We start from the raw sequence: 21,795 nt of genomic DNA on the forward strand, positions 1-21,795 counted from the left end.
TTTCTATCATCTCTGTGTTTTCCAGGTTTTCCAGATCGCCTATATGATCCTAAAGGCAGCCAACTCACCGCGCCCAGGTCAGCCTTCTGCTTCATAATTTGTGTGTATGCAGGCGCACACTGTTTTCAGGTGTTAATATAACGACGATGTGACTTATTTTCAGTATTGAATGGTTAAATACAGATTTTAAAGCCTTTTGATTATATGATCCTCCCACAATGAATAATTTGACAGCTTCAGGTTCCATTCCAATAAATAGCATTTTTAGTTTTAAATCTTGCATGGTCATGACGTGCCAATTGTGCTTTGAGTTTAAAACCCCAGCATCCAAAACATCAAGTTCCTGAGAACTTACTGTCTGTACATGTTACTGTGCTTCGCTCTAAGTAACTAAGCAGCATTTACCTTAACTAACACATTTGGAGATGAACAATGTCTCGTCAAATTCTGTCTGATTGTTTGAGTGTTGATCAGCATTCTTCACAATAGAACATCAAACCCCTTAAGAGCTAATATTGGGTTTACTCACCCATTTAAAACTTTAAAACGTGTTATATTGTGTTTCAAAGACAACGTCTATGGCAACTGAAAAAGTATACAACCACAAGATGTTTCAACATTAAATGAAAATGCAGAAAGATGGTCAAATGTTATGCATCAGTCAATGTACATGTTTAAATACAAAAAAGACAACTGTGGAATCCTGATAGTTGTATAGTTGTCGGTAGCAGTCTGTTTGTATTTTGTGTAACTTGCCTATTTGTTTTTTATATCATCTAGGTGTAATTTCACAGTTATGGTCTAAGCTATTGATAAATTGAATGTTATTGAATGTTCTCTCAATTTTCTATGTATTTCAAGTAGGGTGACCTAAGGACAGTCTTGGAATTGTCCATCATAATCTCTTATTGATCTTTTCTCCACATCACACGTTTGAAGCATTCCTTCATTATTTTCCTCACCAATATTTTTGTCCACAGGTAATTGGGTCTTAGAGCGTTCCATAGATGGTGTGACCTTTGATCCCTGGCAGTACTACGCCATCACAGACACAGAGTGCCTGACAAGGTTCAACATTAATCCACGGACTGGAACTCCATCCTACACCAGAGATGATGAAGTTATCTGCACATCTTATTATTCAAAGATTCATCCTCTGGAGAACGGAGAGGTAACGCTATAGAAGCTGTTGCACTGCCACTGTAATCATTAGTAGAGTTGGGTTTAGTTTTGGGTTGATTTGGATGGCGTGGATTTGGTGAGGTTGGAAGATTTCAATTGAACAAATCCAAAAAAGGGAGCAGGTGGGAGTTCAGGAAAACAATCCAAAGCAGGGAGGCGGGTCAAAGGTTGGAACGTTATGGCCAGGAGGTGAATGAGATGATGTGAAAAAGAGAGTGATGTTGTAATCGGTGTACATACTAAGTGACTGATTAGAAGGAATGAGGGCTACAGTAGATGTGCAGGCTGGGGATGGTGAGGTCACAGGGAACGTCGTAAAGGGCTGAGGTCACCAACTCTGGAAGGGAGAAACGAGAGGAGGTGTTGCTACAGACTTACAGCCACCGAGCAATTAGCAGAATATGAATTAAGAAGACACTAACTGTAGATAATCAACACAAATAACATACAATGGAAAAGAGAGCTCTCCTCAATAAAATATGGAAGTTTTCATGTTATTATGTAGATCAGAGCTCGTTTACTCTACTCTTAATATGGTTTAAATCACCGTTGGAAAACACGCAAACACGCATGTTCACACCACTGTGTACTGCTCTGTTGCTTTGATCAGCTATGTTTGTGATAGCATCCAGTAAGAACAGAGGGCCAAGCCTGCTATTACTGACATTAATGAAGAGGAAGAGGACTGTGCAACACGCACACACGCACACACACACACACCCACACAGAAACAAACACACATGTACACACACACGTGCAGTAGAAACAAACTAATCGCACGTCTACATCTCCCACACAGACCACTAATTGTAGATGCCTGTCTACTGTGTGTGTGTGTGTGTGTGTGTGTGTGTGCGTGTGTGTGTATGTGTGTGTCGCCAGTATGCATGTGTTCAGTGTTTCGTCTTGTGTGTCTGTCCTGCGGGGGAGCACTAGAGGGGGTGCGAGCTGGGAGATGTCAAGAGCTACAAGCATCGACTGAGGTGTCTGAATGTGTGTGTGTGTGTGTGTGTGTGTGTGTGTGTGTGTGTTTGTCTGTGTGTCTGTGTGTGTGTGTCTGTGTGTGTGTCTAAGTGTCTGTGTGTGTGTGTGTGTGTGTGTGTGTGTGTGGCTGACAGCTCCCTATCCGTCTGATCACAGTGAAACCATAATGAGTTGTAGGCGATGTGTCACAGCATCGCACACACATTCACAATGTCACCCCACCGCTCATCACACACGCGCACACATACACAACCATCTCCTTCGTTACTTCCAAGTGTGCAGCTTGCACCCATCAAGTATTTCCCCTTTACACACACAAACACACACACACACTCACACTCACACACCCACACACACACAGTCAGCCCACTCTCTGTAAGACTTTTTTGCAGAACACAAATGTTGCTTTTGGCCGCATTAGTGAGATAGACAGACAGACAGACATGCAGGCAGACAGACAGACAGGCAGGCAGGCAGACAGGACCTCACACTCTTGTGGCTGCCTGTTGATTATTGGGGATGCCTAATATAAATTCATAGGTAGAGCAAGGCAATAAAATCCCAATGTCAGTTTCTATGTTTGACAAAATTATCTCTTGTGTTTTTAAATGCTTTGCATCAGTCTATGTTTACCTGAGCAGATGGTCGGTTCCAGTTTGCCAATCACCAGTCTCAGAACCCATCAGGTCTGAGGACTATTTCTGGGGTTAGGGTGTAGCCAGCAGATATCCAGGCCAAGACTTTCTCTTCCGTTTGCTGCTCATTGTTTACAATCTGAATAGTAATTTACCATGCGAGGCTGGGGTTGGAGCTGAGAGATGACGTGTACGACCGGATTGTAACCAATAAAAACAAAGTTAGACGAGAGGCGATTGGTTCTTGGTTCTGAGATTGCATTTCGGCCAAAGTGTTACGCCTATTTTGCTCTCCACATGGATCATTTGCCTGCTTAAATGTGATTGGTTAATACTACTCGGACTACAAACAGAAACCACAACCCATACCAAAATCTTGCATATGAATGCAGAATCTGTTGAAAGAGATTATAGCCCATGACTGTCAAGAAGCAGCATGTTGTGAGGCTGCAGGCTTTGATTCTTTTGGTCCATCTATACACTGTTGTCTTTTGGCACCACAGAAACACAAATATTCTTCTATCCCCTCAGCCATTTGGAAAATTGTAACTCTTTAATCCAAGGTTTATTTTCAGCACGTTTATGAACTTCAGTTAGTTCATTTTCATTTTTAGAACAAAAGTGTTGTAAACAACGCTTCCTGTTACAAAAAGGTTGTTGCTGATCTGAATATATATGTTTGTTCTCTGGTTTCACTGAGTAAGCTGCTCACTCCACCACCACCATCTGCCACTGCAAAAAACTAAAATTACATTTAATGTTTGTCTCAGTATAACTGCTGTTAATTGTCAGAACTTACCAGTCTGTCTGTCTCTCTGTCTACAGATCCACACATCTTTGATCAATGGCCGGCCCAGTGCAGCTGACCCATCCCCGACCCTGTTGAACTTCACCTCCGCCCGCTACATCAGGCTGGTGTTTCAGCGAATCAGAACACTGAACGCCGACCTCATGACTCTGACACTCCATGACACGAAAGATATGGATCCCATCGTGACGAGACGGGTGAGGTCATATCAGATATTTAATCCTACGTGTGACTCAATGCTACAAGATACTAAGTCCTAGCGGTGACTTACTACAACTTTAACTATTTAGGTACAAATCAAAATAAAATGTATTACTATTATTCTTAGTTTGTCATAATGTATTGTTTATTTCCGCATATAATTCCTGTGATGATGGTCTGTAGTTGTGGATGTGGAGCGGGTCAATTCAAAGTGTCTTATGTGCACATTGAACCCCATATTGCTCCCGATAGTCGACATAAGGCCAGCACCTTGCGTGGTGACTCATGGACAAACTGAAACCTTCACTGTTAGCGCACCAACATGACTTCATTTGTGAGTTCAGAATATCTATTTTTCAATCACCACTGATATAAGAGTGCACAGTCTGGTAATTATGTCACTTAAACCGCTAACACGCTCATGAGCGCTGTCTTCCTCATTATAACGCGTTCTCATTCTCTCTCTCTTCTCAGTACTACTACTCTATTAAGGACATCTCAATTGGAGGGATGTGTATCTGTTATGGCCACGCCAAAGCTTGTCCACTCGACACTGCGACAAAGGTAAAATACTTAACTCTGTGCATTTCTCAGTCCACATAACAATACCGCCACGGTAAAGGAGCTCCTCCGTGAACAGGGGCAAACACCGCCCTCGGGCACCATCTTTTTATCTACCGCCCTGTATCAAACTTTGTGTGTGTGTATGTGTGTGTGTGTGTGTGTGTGTGTGTGACTGTGAAGCGTTGTCTCACATGTCACTTCAAACAGTGGAGTGTTTGATACCAGACACCTGATCTTTCTCTGTCTTGTTCACTAGACACACACACACACACACACACACACACACACACACACACACAAACACACACACACACACACACACACACACACACACACACACACACACACACACACACACACACACACACACACACACACACACACACACAGAGCCTTGTGTCCTTTACATGTCCTGAGGCTGAACCACGAAGACTAACTCAGATATGACACTGGTGTCTGGTCCCTTGGTGATGATGTCATTCACAATAAGTTATGTCACTGATGTGTAAAGGTGCTCCAGTTTCTTTTATATTCCTTTTCATCTCTCCAGGCCATATTGAAGGTGTATTTTAAATTGCCTCAAAACGGCGAACCAATTATGACCATTTCTTTTGCAAAACAAGTTTCTGCAAATAATTTACCAAACCATATTTTACCATTTTTCCAAACTGTTTACGTACATTACATCCACTTTTATTTGGGTGAGAGATTAATCTCCTGCTGGTACAGTAATACAAAATTGAACATTTCTTTCATTTCATTTTGTGTCCAATTTACAGTATGTCCCTGTTGAATCATGCTCAAACATCCAGGATTAGGTGGTCACATAAAAATAAACACTGTATTCTTGCTATGAAGACATGTACTCAAATTGGTAGTTTCTTTTAAAACACTGCTTTAGAACACATGTTTGGTTTTAGGGTTCAAATGTAAGTAGAATAATGTATTTTACATTCTAAATCACTTACTTTTATGTGCGTTTGTACTTGGTAAGTTTGTAAATATGTGTGTTGTATATCAGAGCTACAATTTTGTAGAGATCTACTGTACTGCTTTGTTCCCAACAGACATTTAGCTCCTTTACTTTGATACAAGTTCATGTCCATCTGTGCAGTAAAGTCCTGGGCAGACATTCAGGATCTAGAAAAGGTGGAGACCTGTGAGATGATTTGTTGATGATCGTCTACAGAACATTTGTTCAGATGCATGCTCAGGACAAAGACGGCCCGCAGCCAGAGCTGTAGCATCGTGTCTCAGATAAAAGGGGCAAATTCACTCGTGCCAACAAATCCAAAGTTGGCTCTCGCTGTGCTATTGTACTGCTCTCTTCTCAGTTAAATCTGGCACCCTCTACACACCAACCAATTTTCAGAAAGTCCTAAATTGAATTACTGAACCTTGGATTTGGCAAATTGATACATTCTGCTTTGACTGTGTTTAGTTTTGAATTTATCTTCTCTCCTGGGAGAGTTATAGTGAACCCATTTGCTACCGACCGTCTAGCTTTCATTGGCGTTGGCTCGCCTATGAATACATTGTTGTTTGATAGGCTTTCAATAGGTCACGCAGTTTGATAACTACCTGTTTGCAGCCCTCCATTTTCACAGCTAACAGCTAACATTACCATAGGTTGCATTGACTTGCATTATGATGCATTCAAGCTCTACTTGGTAAAAAATTAGTATTGGGCAAAGGTAAATTATAACATTTGTTTTTGGCAAGAAATCTGACTAAATAGTCTTTGATGAAGTCGTTTTCGTTGCGAAATAAAATAGATGAGGGAATTATGATATTAATATTATGTTTAACTTACTAGCTTTCAAAGCTAGTATTTAAATAAAAGTACAATCATTTATTTAGCTGGTTGTAACTGACATGTTTAACCCTCATCCTACCAACATATTTAACATACAATGACTGCCGACTGGGTTCCGCAGCCCTTGTATGATTTTCAGATAGTTACAGTTGATTTTCACATTGTGTATCATAAAACTAGGCAAAGCACATGAGGAAATCTCTGTCTGCTCCATCCGTGCCTGTTTGAATGCCTTTATCCTCACAATTGTATGCAGGATTGATGTAAATTTATATCAAGCCAAGGACAAACATTTTGAGATATATATATATATATATATATATATATATATATATATATATATATATATATATTTGTCCTTCACCAGCCACCTGACAGATTGTAGCTACACTGGAAATCCAATTTGACAATGACTCAGATTGTTACCACATTTAACCAAGCAGACGATCCATTTATTTAAACACAGTTGCTCATGTCTGTTTAATTGACAAATCTGTGAACCTTTTTTTCATGCATTCTTTTTCATGTGTGTGTGTGTGTGTGTGTGTGTGTGTGTGTGTGTGTGTGTAGAAGTTTAGCTGTGAATGTGAACACAACACATGCGGGGAGAGCTGTGATCACTGTTGCCCTGGTTACCACCAGCAGCCCTGGATGGCAGGAACCTTCCTCACTCGACATGTCTGCGAGAGTAAGAGAAACACAACGACAAATTACACACTTAACTTACACACCATTACCCATAAGTCCTACTTAGCCAGAAACCAACAGTCACTTTTTAACACTTTTTTTCCCAGAGTTCTTTTGGTACCGTCGGCGCCCACTGCATGTGTATTGTAACGCAGCATATGTACCCACACACCACATTTGTGATAATGTATTACCACAACCCCCCTAAGGTTGAACACTGGCCTTACAGGAATGAGACATCAAAAGTCACCTTTGCGTCCATTAAGCTTCATCAACGATGGAGCAGCAGGGCAATGAGGTTAGAGGCTCCCACCTCTCATCATAAAACTAGGCTTACAACATGTAATCTTTATTTGGTTTTACACAGGCTTCAAGGGGGAGCCTGCTTGAAATAACTCCGTAGTTTTCATGGTCTGATAACAAATGCTTCTGCCTTGACCCTGAGGTGACAAGACGTTGACTGGCACAATAGTAAAGGGACCAAGTCTGAGATCGGACCTGAAATGTTCAGGAGATAAAAGAGACATTTGAACTTATTATTTTCACTATTGTTATTCCACCATAGAGAACTGTCATCATACTGTAACTTTCCAGAGAGGCAACATTGCTCCTCATAGTATTATACACCTTATAAAATGCTGTGCTGTGTTTTCCTATTAATGGATCTGCTACTCAAACGGGCCACCCTGTAACACCTTTTAAATCGTTTCCACAATGACTTTGTAGAACAACACTTTGCTTTTATTTATGAAATGTAGACAGCTCAGTGGGTAAGAGACAGGGCTAATGCTAGGCTCCCAACTCACAACCACACTGTGGGAAATGATGAGGACAAGCAGAGACCCTCTTTTTCTCTCTGGACTGTTGAGATAACATGCTGCTTGTGGTCAGTGTTTGAACCTGAGGGTATCGTCTTCAAAACCGCCTTTGATGTTTTTTAAACTCCTACTTTAAAGAAGTAAATAGATTAACCCCCTGAACCCCAAGCAGTTTCTGTTTTCATGTTTTGTTCCCGTCACATTTGACTTGTTTGTGGTTTCGACTGCAATATAGAAGTCCTGCACCTCGATGGAAACAGCACAATTATAGCTAGTATCCCAAATGTGTTGCTGTAATACCATGAATCATAAAAAAATCATTTATTTACAAAAACTGTAAAAGAAAAGAAATATCACAAGTGTTGGAACAAACGGGACTCCATATGTTATGTATGATTGTGGTGATTTTTGTCTTTCAAACATGTCGGTTGTGAGCTTCAGCGGGTTAAAGGAGCGTTCCTCTGTGTTTTGATGGAGAAGGTGGGGGCAGGACAATCCTATCAATTACAGTGTCAACTCTTTGTGTGTGTGTTTTCAGAGTGCAACTGTCACGGTAAGGCAGACGAGTGCTCCTTTAATCAGACCGTAGCAGATCTGTCACTCAGCCTGAACATCCAAGGTCAAAACAGAGGAGGTGGAGTTTGTATTGGTTGCCGCGACAACACAACTGGAATCAACTGTCAGACATGCGTTGATGGATACTACAGACCTGCTGGGGTACGTCACATATACAAGCACCTGTTCCTTATTTGAAATTGATTATGATTAAGTGAGTGTATATACAAATGATTGTTTTCTTCACCTGGCCAGGTGGGCGCTGAGGAGGAGGACCCCTGCATCCCGTGCACATGTGACTCGCTTGGTTCGATCAGCCAATCATGTGTCGCAGATTCAAGCCAGGCTACGCCCAGTATGCAAATATACTTTTTAGTCTTTCTGTCTGTCCTTATGTGCGTGAGTCGTATTCTGTTTGGATATCGTTTTATCATTTTGAAATAGTAGACACATACAGAGGCTTTCAGTGAATGCAAGCACATGTTCAATGTTTTAGTTAATTAAAAAAAATCAACTCGAATAACTCAACATTTCATCGATTCAGTCCTGCTTGATTTCCTATAGGGTCGGGTCAGTCAGCTGTGAGGCTTCTGTTATTGAAAACTGTCTTTGGCAGAACAGAACAACTATTTATATTAGAGAACATTTTACTCCTCTTTGAATCTTTAATGTTTTCTATATCTAGAATGAGGAGCTATTTTAGGTGCAGCCACTTCAAAGGGATACCCATTCTGTTTCACTCGCGCTGTTTTAAGAAATTTGTGTGTGTGTTTTGTGTGTGTTTGATTGACAGTTCAGCCAGCAGGGTCATGCCGGTGTAAGGAGGGTTTTGGGGGTCTGCGATGTGACAGGTGAGAGATACACATACATACACACACGCACACACACGCACGCACGCACGCACGCACACACACGCACACACAGAAAAAGAGGCAGACACATTGTGACAGGTGAGCCGAACCTTTCAGCTGTTGTCTGTTCCAATTAGTGTTGTGGAAATTGCCAGAAAGTTTCCATTAAGATATTTGATGATATATACTATCTCACACACACTTGGTTTTGTACCTTACGGGATGTAAAGATGTCGCTGAATAAATGGACACGGTATAAATGCCAGAAACACTGTTTTATTTGCTCTTTAGTTTTGCAACTTGGATATTGTTTCTTTGATATTTGACATACTTGTAATTCTAATGGACCTGAACAGAGCCTGATATCATCAAGAGAAGTCTTCTTTTTCCAAACTTGAGGTTAAAATCGCAATCTGTGAATCAAAAGGAATACAAACAACAATAGGAAATGCTTTTTGTCCCACCTGTAAATCTGTCAACAAGGTTTTTCCTCTTAAATTACCGTTATTGCTATAATTGCTTGTTCGTATTAGCTTTTTCCTCAACTTCCCTGTGGGTCTCATTCAGGTTTAATGTAATCTAATCTAATTTAAAAGCTGATACAACTTCCCCCCCATACTCTTTAATGACCTGCACTCAGATCAGACCAGCTGCATGAGCGTCTTCTTTAAAATCACTTCTTAAAATCCCCTTTAATAGACTTTCTCCCCTAATTAGTGAGTGGCTTTCTTTCATACATACGTGCACGTCACCTGTGATGCAAGCTCAGCTTTTTGCTACATACTAATGATTCAGTGTCTCACTCAGGATGCACACAGCGGATGTTAGGGGCATTGACCTGTGACCTTCTGGTGACAGGAAGGCCGCTCGAATACTCATCGCCTTCATCTTTAATATTATTATTAAACTCATTTGTCTCCAGGTGTGCTGTTGGTTATATAGGCTTCCCGTCCTGCCAGCGCTGTAACTGCAGTGTGGAAGGAAGCACCAACGATGACCCATGTATAACACCCTGCGTGTGCAAGGTACACACACACTCACACACTTTAAATGTGCTCACCTTTTTCGCCCTGTCATCATTATTTTCACCACATTAACACGGCAATAACATGCTTTGTGCTCATAATGGCAGTTTGAGGGCAGCTCGTAAATGGCTTCATCTTTCTCTTTCTGTCTTCTTCTGCTGCAGGAAAACGTGGAAGGAGAAAACTGTGACCGCTGTAAACTGGGGTTCTATAACCTCCAAGGTGACAATCAACGTGGCTGCGAAAAGTGCTCCTGTATGGGAGTTTCCAGTCAGTGCTCTGCTTCCACATGGACCTATCACAACGTAGGCAATGTTATACACACACACACGCACATAGGCACGCATGCACACACACACATGCCCGCATGCACACTCACACTCACACACATGCACGCACACACACACACACACATGCATGCACACACACACACATGCACGCACACACACACATGCATGCACACACACACACTTCTTCTTTATCAGTCAATCAGGATGTCTTGTTATCTGGGTTTTACATGTAAACATTGCCACAACAGTATATTTCACCTTTATATATATATATATATATATATATATACATGTATATTTTTGCTTTTAGCTAACAACCTAGTTATTCCTCTTTTTATCTAAACAAACCACATTTGCATCCGTTCCTATCCACCACAGAATGTTCACATCCAGTGGGACTCGGATCTTCTTTAACTAATATGAAATGGTTTTCACAATGTTGACCTTTAAAGACAATCGAGAGCTGGACAACTTTTAATGGAGCTGTGCTGCACCGTACTACTTAACATCACCATTCTGGACCGGAAAATAAACTCTTCCACTGCGTTAACTTTTTTTTATTCAGTTACCGTCCAATTTAAAGTTAATTCTGGGGCTTGGAAACATTAGTTAAAAAACGTTTTCTGGAGCTTTCAACAGTATCACATGATTTCCCTCGGCCAGTTAAACTTTCCCTTTCTTTAACACAAGATCCCCATACTGGAATACATTTGGGCAATAATGCACCTGATTGTTAGTTGGTGGACAATATCAAAAAAGGGAAAAGTGACCCTCAGAAACGGCACGAAACTTAACCCAGCCTATTGCAGATTTAATTGCAATTTTTTTTAAGCTTGTTTACATACATATGCATAAAGGGAAGAGAATCAATTCACTGATTAGCAAAAATAAGTTTCTCAGTTGACAGGAAACCTGGTCTTCCACACTGGTGCACCAGTTTAATAAATATCCTCCAGGTGCAGAAAACATCTGACACGAGACACAAAATAATGAATTTTTTTTTTTAATAGCAAACTTTAAAAGCATTAGTGGGTAGCAATAGGGTATTAGGTGTAAACGCTAAGACAAATCTTTACCAAATAAACATGGGTGTGGATTGAATACGGTGGAAGTGGGTGACAATGGGTTGGAAAGAGGTGAGAGAAGAGAAAAGAGAAGGAGGGAGGACAAGACTGGTAAGACGAAGGGTGCAGACAAGACAAGAGGCAAGGAGGAGGAGAGAGGTGAAAAGAGGAAAACAGTTTTTGACTGACAGGCAGGGTGGGAGAGGAGGGGAGAGGAGATGTTGACAGGATGACAGCCCTGATTTAGACACAGATAGTGTGTGTGTGTGTGTGTGTGTGTGTGTGTGTGTATGTGTGTGTTTAAAAGGGGAAGCCAAGGTCAGGTTAATTGCAACGACAGATGTGTGTCTGGCTGTCTCTCGTTCACACATACATACACACACACACACACACACATTCAGGATTTGAGAAAAAAACCTCTCTATCTAGGTGTCAGTTGCAAGACTTCATGGCTCAAATGTGACTTATGTACAAAACCTTTGAACACATTTTGACATTTTTATTGACATAACCTTTCATTTCCATCGATTGAGAATGTAAACTATCCCAAAATGTAATATTTTAAGAATGAAAAAGCTATCCATACATATAAGTGTGGGTTTATATACAGTATATATATAAATATATATATCAATGGTGATTCTGGATCAAAGTGCACAGATGTCAAGTTGTGTTGTAGAACAGGAGGAATGCAGCTAGAAAAGCGACACATCTTAAACATCCAGTACTTTCTTATAGCAAAGCATGCCCAAGCTTGTCAGATTTTAAATCTTATCCACATTGAATATGACAAACTGTCCAATGAGACTGATCTGCTGACAGGGAACACAAGTTCTGTGCTCGGCAAGCATTCATCTGAATTTAAGCATGCCGGTCAGTTCTGTTTGAAACTCTCTGAATATACTTTAAAAATGAAATTGTTTCCAACAGTCATATGAATTGTTTCCTTGATGGCTATATTTTACATCTCTACACAACTCACTTGCAGTGTAAGTGAGGGGCAGTGTTGCAGAAAACCTACCATAACAAGTTGAAAGCTAACTCCTTGTTGAAGCCGACACTTTTCTGCAACAGGGGATCAATGAAAATGCTTATGTTCTCAGTGGATGGAGCTGAAAGTAAATCCTGAACTACTTCTCCCTGAATCTTGTTTTTTTTAGGAGACCACTCTGACAGGCTGGCACTTGCTTGGAGAAACAGGAGGAAGAGTGTGGTCCGTTCACAGACAGACGCCTCCGTATCTCAGCGTCCGACACTCGGACGTTGAGAATGATCTTGGCTCCGCCTACTACTGGAACGCACCTGATCTATACCTGGGAAACAAGGTTAGATGCAGATACACGCTCAAATATGTTAAAGGGTACTGTTCATATGACATCATAATGAGATTCTCTCAAAAACGGAAAATGGAAATGGTTTAAATATTTGCTTTTAGACATTAATGCTTTCCTGTTTACAAATAAATTCCCATTGAGCAAAGGTTTTGTCCTCCTTCACCTCACTTTCAGCGGACAGTTGTACTTTGTGTTAATGTTTGTAATTGTATGACTTCAAGGCACAGTAATCAAGGATGGGTTTTTATTTTGATTGCCTTCATTTTATTTTCCCAGCTTTTCATGTGTACATTTTCCTGTGCAGTTGAGACCTACACTGACAATTCGGGAATATGATGAGACAAAGCTAATTATATTTAACTCAGTTAATTACTCCTGTGATTATGTCTGTTCTTGGTGAGGTTACAACAACTTCCACCACAAAAAGAAAATGCATAGAATTCAGTCAAAGACAATATTTAATTCAGAGTGGTAATTTGACACACATTTCGTCAGAAACAAATATTGCACCATGTTGGCCATACAGTGATAACGTTTCCATTTATTTACACATAGCGATGCTTCTACAATAACTATACAGTTGAGTAACACCTCCCTAACACAGCCTCAACTAAAGGGATCTCTCCAAACATGTGTTTTCAGGGTTGTATTAGATGTTCCTGTCATGCTGTATGTGGAGCTGGACCCAAGAGCAGAACACAGACAGAGCAGAGATGGGTTTATGGCATTTATTAGAAAAGAACCAGGGGCTGGAATCTGGTGAGCAGGCTGGAGGAAGGGTCGGCAGGCGGGAGCAGGCTGAGGCAGACAAAAAGAGTTTAAGCCAGTGTTCGAGCCGAAGCATTAGTTCCTGGTTGCGAACTGACAATCTGGCAAGGAATGAGTGCAGGGCTGGAGAATATCAAGCCTGGAACTTGATTAGGGAATGAATTCCAGCTGCACTAGTCAATTAGTGGGAGGGGCACAGCCCAGACCATTCCCTGTAACTGATATCTATTATTACATTACATTACATTACATGTCATTTACATATTATCATCCTATAGAAAGTATCATTTTAATATATTGTATCTAGTGTACAATAATGTATATTGACAAGGTGGCATATTAAGAAATGTCCTAATTCCATAATATTTTACTGTATAAATCACTTTGGACTCCTTATTGGGTGAGAAAGAAAGCTTTTTAAATGTCCATTCATAATTTAAACAGACCGTACAAGGTCACAATAGTAAATCAGTTGAGCAGTTATGTTCTGTGTTGTTACAATCTGATCACATCAATAACACAAAGGTGAGTTCTCTGAGTATTTAACTGGCTCGCATCTCGACTTTCCTCCCATTTAAGTCTTGTGACCGCGTTGACGGACAAATATGAAAACAGCTACAGTGTTATGACAGGCTTAAATATATATATATATACGGATCCATATTACGATCTAAAAGTAAATCGCTCTGGATGCGAGTCTGGTGAGAAAGGATCCTGCTGGGATGTTCACCCCCCCAGCCCTGCTTCTCCGTATCTGCTCCTGCTAATGTTTGAATTTGCTCTGCGGTTTTCTGTGGCTATGATTAGACTTTATCACTCCAGCTGGCAAATAGCTGCAATCCATGTTTCTGAAGTCGAGTTGTTGCCCCACTACAACAACAGACTGGCTGTGATGTTTGTCTGGGTGTCATGGCTTAGAGGAATATACCACAGAATTTCATTACTTTGCACCCTGCAGGCCTAGCTTGTCATCTCACTTCTTTGTCTGATCCTCTATCCCTCCCTCCCTTCCTCCTGCCCTCTAACCATCCCTCCATCCCTGCTTCTTTTCATTGGTCTGCTTCTCTAACTCTCACTCCGTCTCTCCAGGACTCCCATTTTCACCTCCCTGTTCCTAAATCATCTCCCTCTACTTCCCCCAAGCTTTCTTCTCTCTTTTTTTTCTGTATCTCCCTCGCTCGCTTTGTGTCTCTCAGGGTAAACAGTGTTTCGCCTGTTGAACTCGATAATCAACTGTTTTTCTCTTAGCGCACACACACACACACACACACACACACACACACACACACACGTGGGCACACACAAACAGAGACTCGAATTCTCAGTCAAACACATACTCGCACACACGAACCATCACACACACTCCCAGGCCTATATAAGTCAGATAATGATGTGTTTTGGAGGCATTAGGGACAGCGGAGCAGAACCGAATGCCTCCAAACATGGGAAACAAACAAATTACCATTTTGTGTGTGTGTGTGTGTGTGTGTGTGTGTGTGTGTGTGTTTGTGTATGTACGCACACATGTCTGTGTGTGAGATCGCTAGGAGCAGTGTGCGTGCGCTGTATGAAAAAGCGATTCAATCTCTGATCGTGTTACAGAGATAGATGCCATGTGATTTGACAATGCAACTCGTTCTCTCACACACACACACACACACACACGCACACACACACACACACACACACACACACACACAGTGTGGTCTGTCGTGTTAGTGTGTATCATTGGATGTGACAGGCTGAGTGTGTAATGACAAGCTAGCAGTGGAAATATAAGAATATGAATGTGATAACGTTCTTATTTCTCGTGCATGAACTCATATATACGATTAATGCCAGAGATGCTCATTGGCCCATTAGTGCGCTCCGTGGATGCTCATTGGTCCAGAAGCATGTTCTACTGATGCTCATTGGGTCTTTTATTGCCTGTGTAGGTCCAGGAACTTTTACTATTTTTAAAGCATGCTCTGTTAAAAGAATATTTTATGGTTTACTTGGCAGTGGAGTGCAGATAAGTAGGGATCAGCGTGAACAGCCAAATATAAACTCATGATATTGCAACTATGAGAGTGTCGTGTTATTTTAAGTCCGCTGCATGTTTAAAACTTGTTTTCCAACTATTTTTGTGACACTTTTACTTTAAGACTTCTGTGAATACACTTTTAACTGGCTCCAAACCCAGACTATCACATTTCAATCAGCTCTTATCAATATTAACAAAAGGCAATACATTAACGTGTGAAAGAGGCTGCTCTTGATGAACAGAATGAACAGAATATTATCGTCTGACTACGCACAGTTCTAACCACTTTTTTTCACCTAATCTTTTTGGAATTTGGTTGATCATTTTCAATTAAAAGAATACGACTTCACAACAGCTTTTAGAGCTGTGGATCAAATCGAGCAGTGTAAGATGTATCATTTGTTCTGACCACTATTAGTACTTCTTCTTCATGATGTCTTGAAGTTTAATATTGAACTTGGAAACAATGGATGACAAAATAATCTCACCTCAAGGTCCATCCAGCCAATGTTCTGGAGCTCCTGTCAGACTATCACATGATCTTCATCAGCTGATGGAGTTTTCTTAGAGTTTCAGTTTCAAGCTTTTTAATTGTACTGGTTTTTAAAGTGTCATTGGATTTTACTAATTGTGAAGCAGCATTAGAGCCAAGTTCATATTTGTATGTATTTTTAGTGGTCCTCACAGGATTATGTGAGATTTTGGTGGGCGGACCTTGAATCCTTAAGGGGAACATTTTGTACATTTTGAATTAAATGCATCAATCTGGAGCACTTTGAGAGCAAAATTAGGAGGATAGATCTATTAAGAACATTGTAAACAATGATGTTGTCTTGTAAACAACTAAATCATCAACACATTGGTTGGCTAGATATGAATGTTAGTCACAAGCACATAGCATGGTAAACAAGACGGGGTCTGTGTGTCTGTGTTGGGAGACACAGACACACAGACCCCGTCTTGTTTACCTTCGAGAGGGCGAGACGGTATTTGACTCATTGGGAGTGAGAATGTTTTGGGAGAGAATGCACAGTGGACACTAAGTCCAAGTCCACGGCCCCCAGAAGCATCGGAGTCTGAGAGAAGGGGGAATTGGAGCTGGTCACGGCGGAAATGCGTGAGGGCCGACGCCGGCTACAAGGTCCCTTGAGGGGACCCCCCCACACAAAGCTGCTGTCCTCACCCTTTAAGAAGTGTAAACATATTTTCAGTTCATTAACAAAACGGTCGCGGCACAAAACGGGAAACTTTGATAGTCCAAATGTTGTTGTAGAACCATTCTGACAAGATATTTCTGAGACGCAAGGATGTGGATTTCAACTTGTTTTCAAACAGCTAAGATATCCAACGAAAATATTGACCAACAGCATTTTTGTCCGCCTCCAATAGCAGTCAAATCCTAACCTTCTTGTACCCAGATTTACTAACAGATTCACAAACAGATGAAAGGCTCAAAAACAAGAAATGCTCATCATTTGGAGAAAGAGTGACAGGGAGGTTGAAGCAGGGAGATAAAGGGGATGATGGAGGAACATCGAAAGAGGAGACACATCCTCTTCCGACAGCTGATGAAAGAAAACTCAAAATGTGTTGAAGCTTGACAGACGCACACAAACACACAGCTCAGCTTGTGTTACATTTAATCCTCACTCTAACTCGGCACTTTCTCTGCCACCATTTTTCACTTTTCACGCTCTGTCCTGTCTTCTATATATTGTCCTGTGAAGAAGAAGAAGCAATACAAAATTATTAGTATTTCCAAGGAGAACCTGCTACAGGTAAAGAAAAAATGTCCTGGTTTCACCTTGGTTATGGAGGTTGACGCCTCAAAGTTTTGATTGATTAAATCTGAAGTCTTAAAAGTGTTTCTGTAAAATACTTCTGTGGATAAGAATTCCCCCTTTTTCTTTTGCCAAATATACAAAAGGAACTGAGCTGTGACTTATAAGAGCAAAACTGTGTGTAGAGCAGTTTGTGTATAGTGCCACTCCTAATCTGGTCTTGATTGCATGAGATGGTTTTCCCCTCCCGCTTCCACACTTTCTTCTCTCCCTCCGTCTTCTTTTTTCTCTCACTTACATGGCTGAAAAAGTGCTTTTTACATCAATCACAGTGGATTTGTTCCAGTTTTCATCAACCAAATAATTTGGTGTCACACGCATTTCAGTTCCTGGAAAGTGTGCCTACAAAGCTCCACACAGCAACCCTGTGGCTTTGAAAAGAGAAAATCATTTTCATTTCCAGTAATACAACACAAATGATCATTGAAATCGTGATTCAATTATGTTTTTATTACAAAAAGAGAATTCATGTTAAACAAACTATTCCACGTAGTGCTTGTGTCTGTAGATTAAAACTATATGTTTTGTAAAAATGTTTGCCTTCTGGTGCTTTTCCTTCGGGAGAATGACCGTCGTTAACCGCTCGTGATAACTGTCAAAAGTGTGTGAAGTAATAATGCAACGTGTAGATGAGTGCGGGTTTGTGGCATGAAGCTTACATTGCCCTGGAAAGCAATTAATTTAATTTCTAAAAAGTCTCAGCTGGCAGTGTGTGGAGGCGGATGGTGTTGTGTTTACAGTCGCACAATGAGCATGATGTCTAATCTGAGCCTCAGAGCTGGATCGGCACCAACTGTGTTGAGTATAGGGTGTCATTTGGCCATTGTTTCTCACTTAAAGTCTGAGGCACAGCAAGCTGCTGGAGTTGACTGTCAATAGCCAGCGAGCCGTGGGAGAGCGGCACAATAATTGATCGGCTCTTGGAGACTGTGAGCAAATGAGGGAGCTGCTCATCTTCCTGGATGTGCATGCAGAGTTTCAGTCCAGCAAACCTTCTGTCTGCCACCATTAGGCGTGATTATCCTGTCACAGTCCGGCACATAACTACCTCAAGATTCAACAATGTTGCTTCCTTCTTCTGATATATATATATATATATATATATATATATATATATATATGTGTGTATATACGTTTTCTGCTGTTTCTACTAAAAAAGGATAACATCAAATAAATTGTCATTAATGTAATTGATTGAAACGTCTGTTATTTGAACCATATTTACGTAAAAAGGCAGACAGTAACCTGAACCAAAGTGGTTTTATTTAATCCTAATCAAATCGTCGTCAAACCTCACCAATAAGTACTTGAGGGGAAATAGATGCGTGTGCATGTACGTGCCCATGTGTCTATTGGCCTAATCAAGAACATCATCAGCCCTCCACTTCCTGAACGTCAGATACTCTTCAGGCACTAAACTAAAAAATGACCTCATGAAGTGGCCGCCTTTCACCCCAAACCTTCATCTGAGGGCGAACCCCATGCAGAGCTGACAACTGGTCAGCTTCATTCCTATCTGCCGGCACCCACTCAGTGTTCATTCCACTGACCCCCACACACACACACACACACACACACACACACACACACACACACACACACACACACACACACACACACACACACACTGCTAACAACCAAAGAGGACCCCTTGGCTCTGGGTTATTCTAGAGTCCAAAGCAAGTACCTCAACCTTTACCATGTGCAAGCAGGAGCATCCAGCAGCTGCCAAAACATCTTCCCAGCCGGAGGAAACTGCAGAGGATTACCGATCAAAGTACGGAAAAATACATTTCAGGAAGCACACTGTGTGAAACAAGTGTCACGGGGCTTTAGAGGCATTTCTCAAAAGCACTGCAACTTAAAGTGGACTTGTGAAAAACGTTTTCACTGCTTGTGCACATACATATCTGGAGTGCCAAGGAACCCACAAACTGTGAATTCTGGCTAGATTAGAAATCGCATAGTCTATTCGAGGCGCGACTGTTGAGCCATTATTTCCGTTCTATATGAAAGGTCCAGAGGCAGAATGGGGGGGCGGATGCCGTCACATTAAATGTCACTGTTTTTCACGGCGGCATTGTGGAATCTGATTATTCCCTATATGTCAAATGCAGGCGCGTTTCAGTGGACACAGAGACTTCTCTCCCTCAAGGTTACTGCGCCCACCTCCCACCAACAGACATGACGCAGTACAAGCACCAAAGCTATTATTCACAGAGGCTCGGCTCGGAGATGTAGAACCAAACAAGGCACGCTCCGGTTCTGAGACTGGACCGTGCTTCTGTTGTGACAAGGACTTTGTTTTCTTTTTGCTAACATCAGTTGGCTTGTATGTTGTTGAGCATTCCACTGTCTATTGGTCCATCTGGAGCCAATCTGACCCTACCACTAGCAACAACAACAGTGTGTGTGTGTGTGTGTGTGTGTGTGTGTGTGTGTGTGTGTGTGTGTGTGTGTGTGTGGAAAAACCGGAGTGAAAACTCCCGATCGATACCAATTGCACACAACCACGGGCATCATAATGGCCACCTAGGTGTGTGTGTGTGTTTATATCTCTAAGTTTCTCGGTGTGTATGTCTTTGTTTCGCCGGGTTTTTGTGTGTGTTCCTGTGCATGTCTGCGTGTGTGTGTTTGTGTGTGTCACTTTTAGGGTAGTTTGTTTCCTGAAGCCTTTGTGACAATCTGCTTTTCATTTCCTGAAGGATGATTTTTTTTGTCCCCCTCTCTCTCTGCCCGATCTCCTGAAGAGAGCGTTGGTTGCTTTTGTACTCCACAAACTGACAGCAAGCAGACGCACAAATGCAGATTGGCAAACACATTTCTCTGAAGAAACTAGCATGTGGTAGGCACAAAAGAAAATTGTATACTAATAGCTTTTACTTTAAGTGTTGCCATAACTTCCGATGATGAGTGTTTGGTTTAATTTTAGGACTGAACCTTTTCCTTTACATCTCCAAAGTTTCTCCTCCGTGTGTGAGGTCAGGGAATCCAAGCAATGTCTCACATTTTGTTTCAGAAAATCTAATTATTAAAGTCATAAGATTACGTCCATCCAGAACACTTGTTATTTGCAATGTGTGAAAAATTATTGATTATGGAGATTCTTTTTACCTTAAGTTACCTTAAAAGGAGAGACATTTGTGTTAAATTGAGCTGCAATGTTCTTGGAAACAGCGTAACAATCTAGACTTCAAGTTTCAAGTTCTGTTTATTAACTATTGTGGATCTTTGGGTCATCACGGTCATTGTTATGTAATGGAAATTTAAACTTTATTTAAGGACTTCCCATCCATAAATTGTGAGACTCAACTTTGACGCTGCCATGGATGAGAAGTCCTTTAAATTCCAAGGAATAAAATGGAAATTTGAACATCTCCAATTCCATGATGACCAGGCTGGATGAGTGAAGGCTCCAGCTACCTTTTGTCTAATTTGTTAAATGGATCTATCATGACAGTTTAGACTTACTGCTGTGTCACGGTGTTACCTTTTCCAAGGTGTCAGTAAACAAGTTGTCAGCTCAGACCCTGTGAAGCCGGTCCGTAATGTCAGCTCCTAACAGGGATTTGTGTGAGGCAGCATACTTGTGATGGGCAGAGAGTTCCAGGGAAGGCTTTATTTTGTAAGTACCTTGTTATCTTTCTAATAGCGGTTTTAAAACGTGTTATAGAAGTGTATATAACCCCAAAAAAGCAGTGTCTGCCACTCATGGAAAGAAACTCCAGTGAGATACAGTCAAACTGTAGGAGAAATGTTACCTTTTCAGAATAACAACAGTATTAAAACCAGGGCTGACTAACACTTGTAGTTTATTAAAATGCTCTGACTTGGTTATTTATAGTTTTGGAAAAGTCATATTACATCAGGACTCCCTGGAGGAGGACAGAGGTCGATAGTGACTCATTTTCACACCTCTTCTCGCTCCACGGCAAACCCACTCCTTAGCATAGGCAGCAAATTAAATCTCATAACTTTAACTCCCCTTGATTCCACCCCCTATCCTTTTGTCCTCTTTTATGTTATCAAAGTCTCTCCTTCTGTCCTGCTTCTATCTTTTAAACCTTTCTCTCCTTTTTTCTGTCTGCCTCCTTCCCTTCTTTCCAATGATCTTATTTCCAGTCCCTCCCTCTTGCCTCCTCTGTGGGTGTCCACTTTCTATTCACTTTTACGTATTACATTTATGTCCCTAAAACTGAAATTTGCATAGCAGCGTACAAAAACACTACACTGCATGCAGCAAGTTTCCCATTCAATCAATCTGTTTAGCCCAGTTTTATTTTTGTGATATGATGTTGTGATATGGGATTATTTTGCTTTTCTTGCCGCCACATATTCATCTGAAT

General features: G+C 41.1%; 1 protein-coding gene across 1 annotated transcript in view; it reads left to right on the forward strand.

The window, feature by feature from the left end:
- Positions 1–21,795, forward strand: part of lama2 (laminin, alpha 2) — a 156,454-nt gene that overhangs the window by 37,248 nt on the left and 97,411 nt on the right. Inside the window, exons 4-14 of the mRNA XM_034528174.1 lie at positions 26–77; positions 981–1,171; positions 3,627–3,806; positions 4,285–4,374; positions 6,761–6,878; positions 8,234–8,412; positions 8,506–8,605; positions 9,044–9,101; positions 10,024–10,126; positions 10,291–10,431; positions 12,641–12,805. Coding sequence (XP_034384065.1) covers positions 26–77; positions 981–1,171; positions 3,627–3,806; positions 4,285–4,374; positions 6,761–6,878; positions 8,234–8,412; positions 8,506–8,605; positions 9,044–9,101; positions 10,024–10,126; positions 10,291–10,431; positions 12,641–12,805 — 1,377 coding nt within the window. The remainder of the gene's footprint in view (positions 1–25; positions 78–980; positions 1,172–3,626; positions 3,807–4,284; positions 4,375–6,760; positions 6,879–8,233; positions 8,413–8,505; positions 8,606–9,043; positions 9,102–10,023; positions 10,127–10,290; positions 10,432–12,640; positions 12,806–21,795) is intronic.

The sequence above is a fragment of the Cyclopterus lumpus genome, chromosome 24 (genome assembly GCF_009769545.1).
Source record: "Cyclopterus lumpus isolate fCycLum1 chromosome 24, fCycLum1.pri, whole genome shotgun sequence".
NCBI lineage: Eukaryota > Metazoa > Chordata > Actinopteri > Perciformes > Cyclopteridae > Cyclopterus > Cyclopterus lumpus.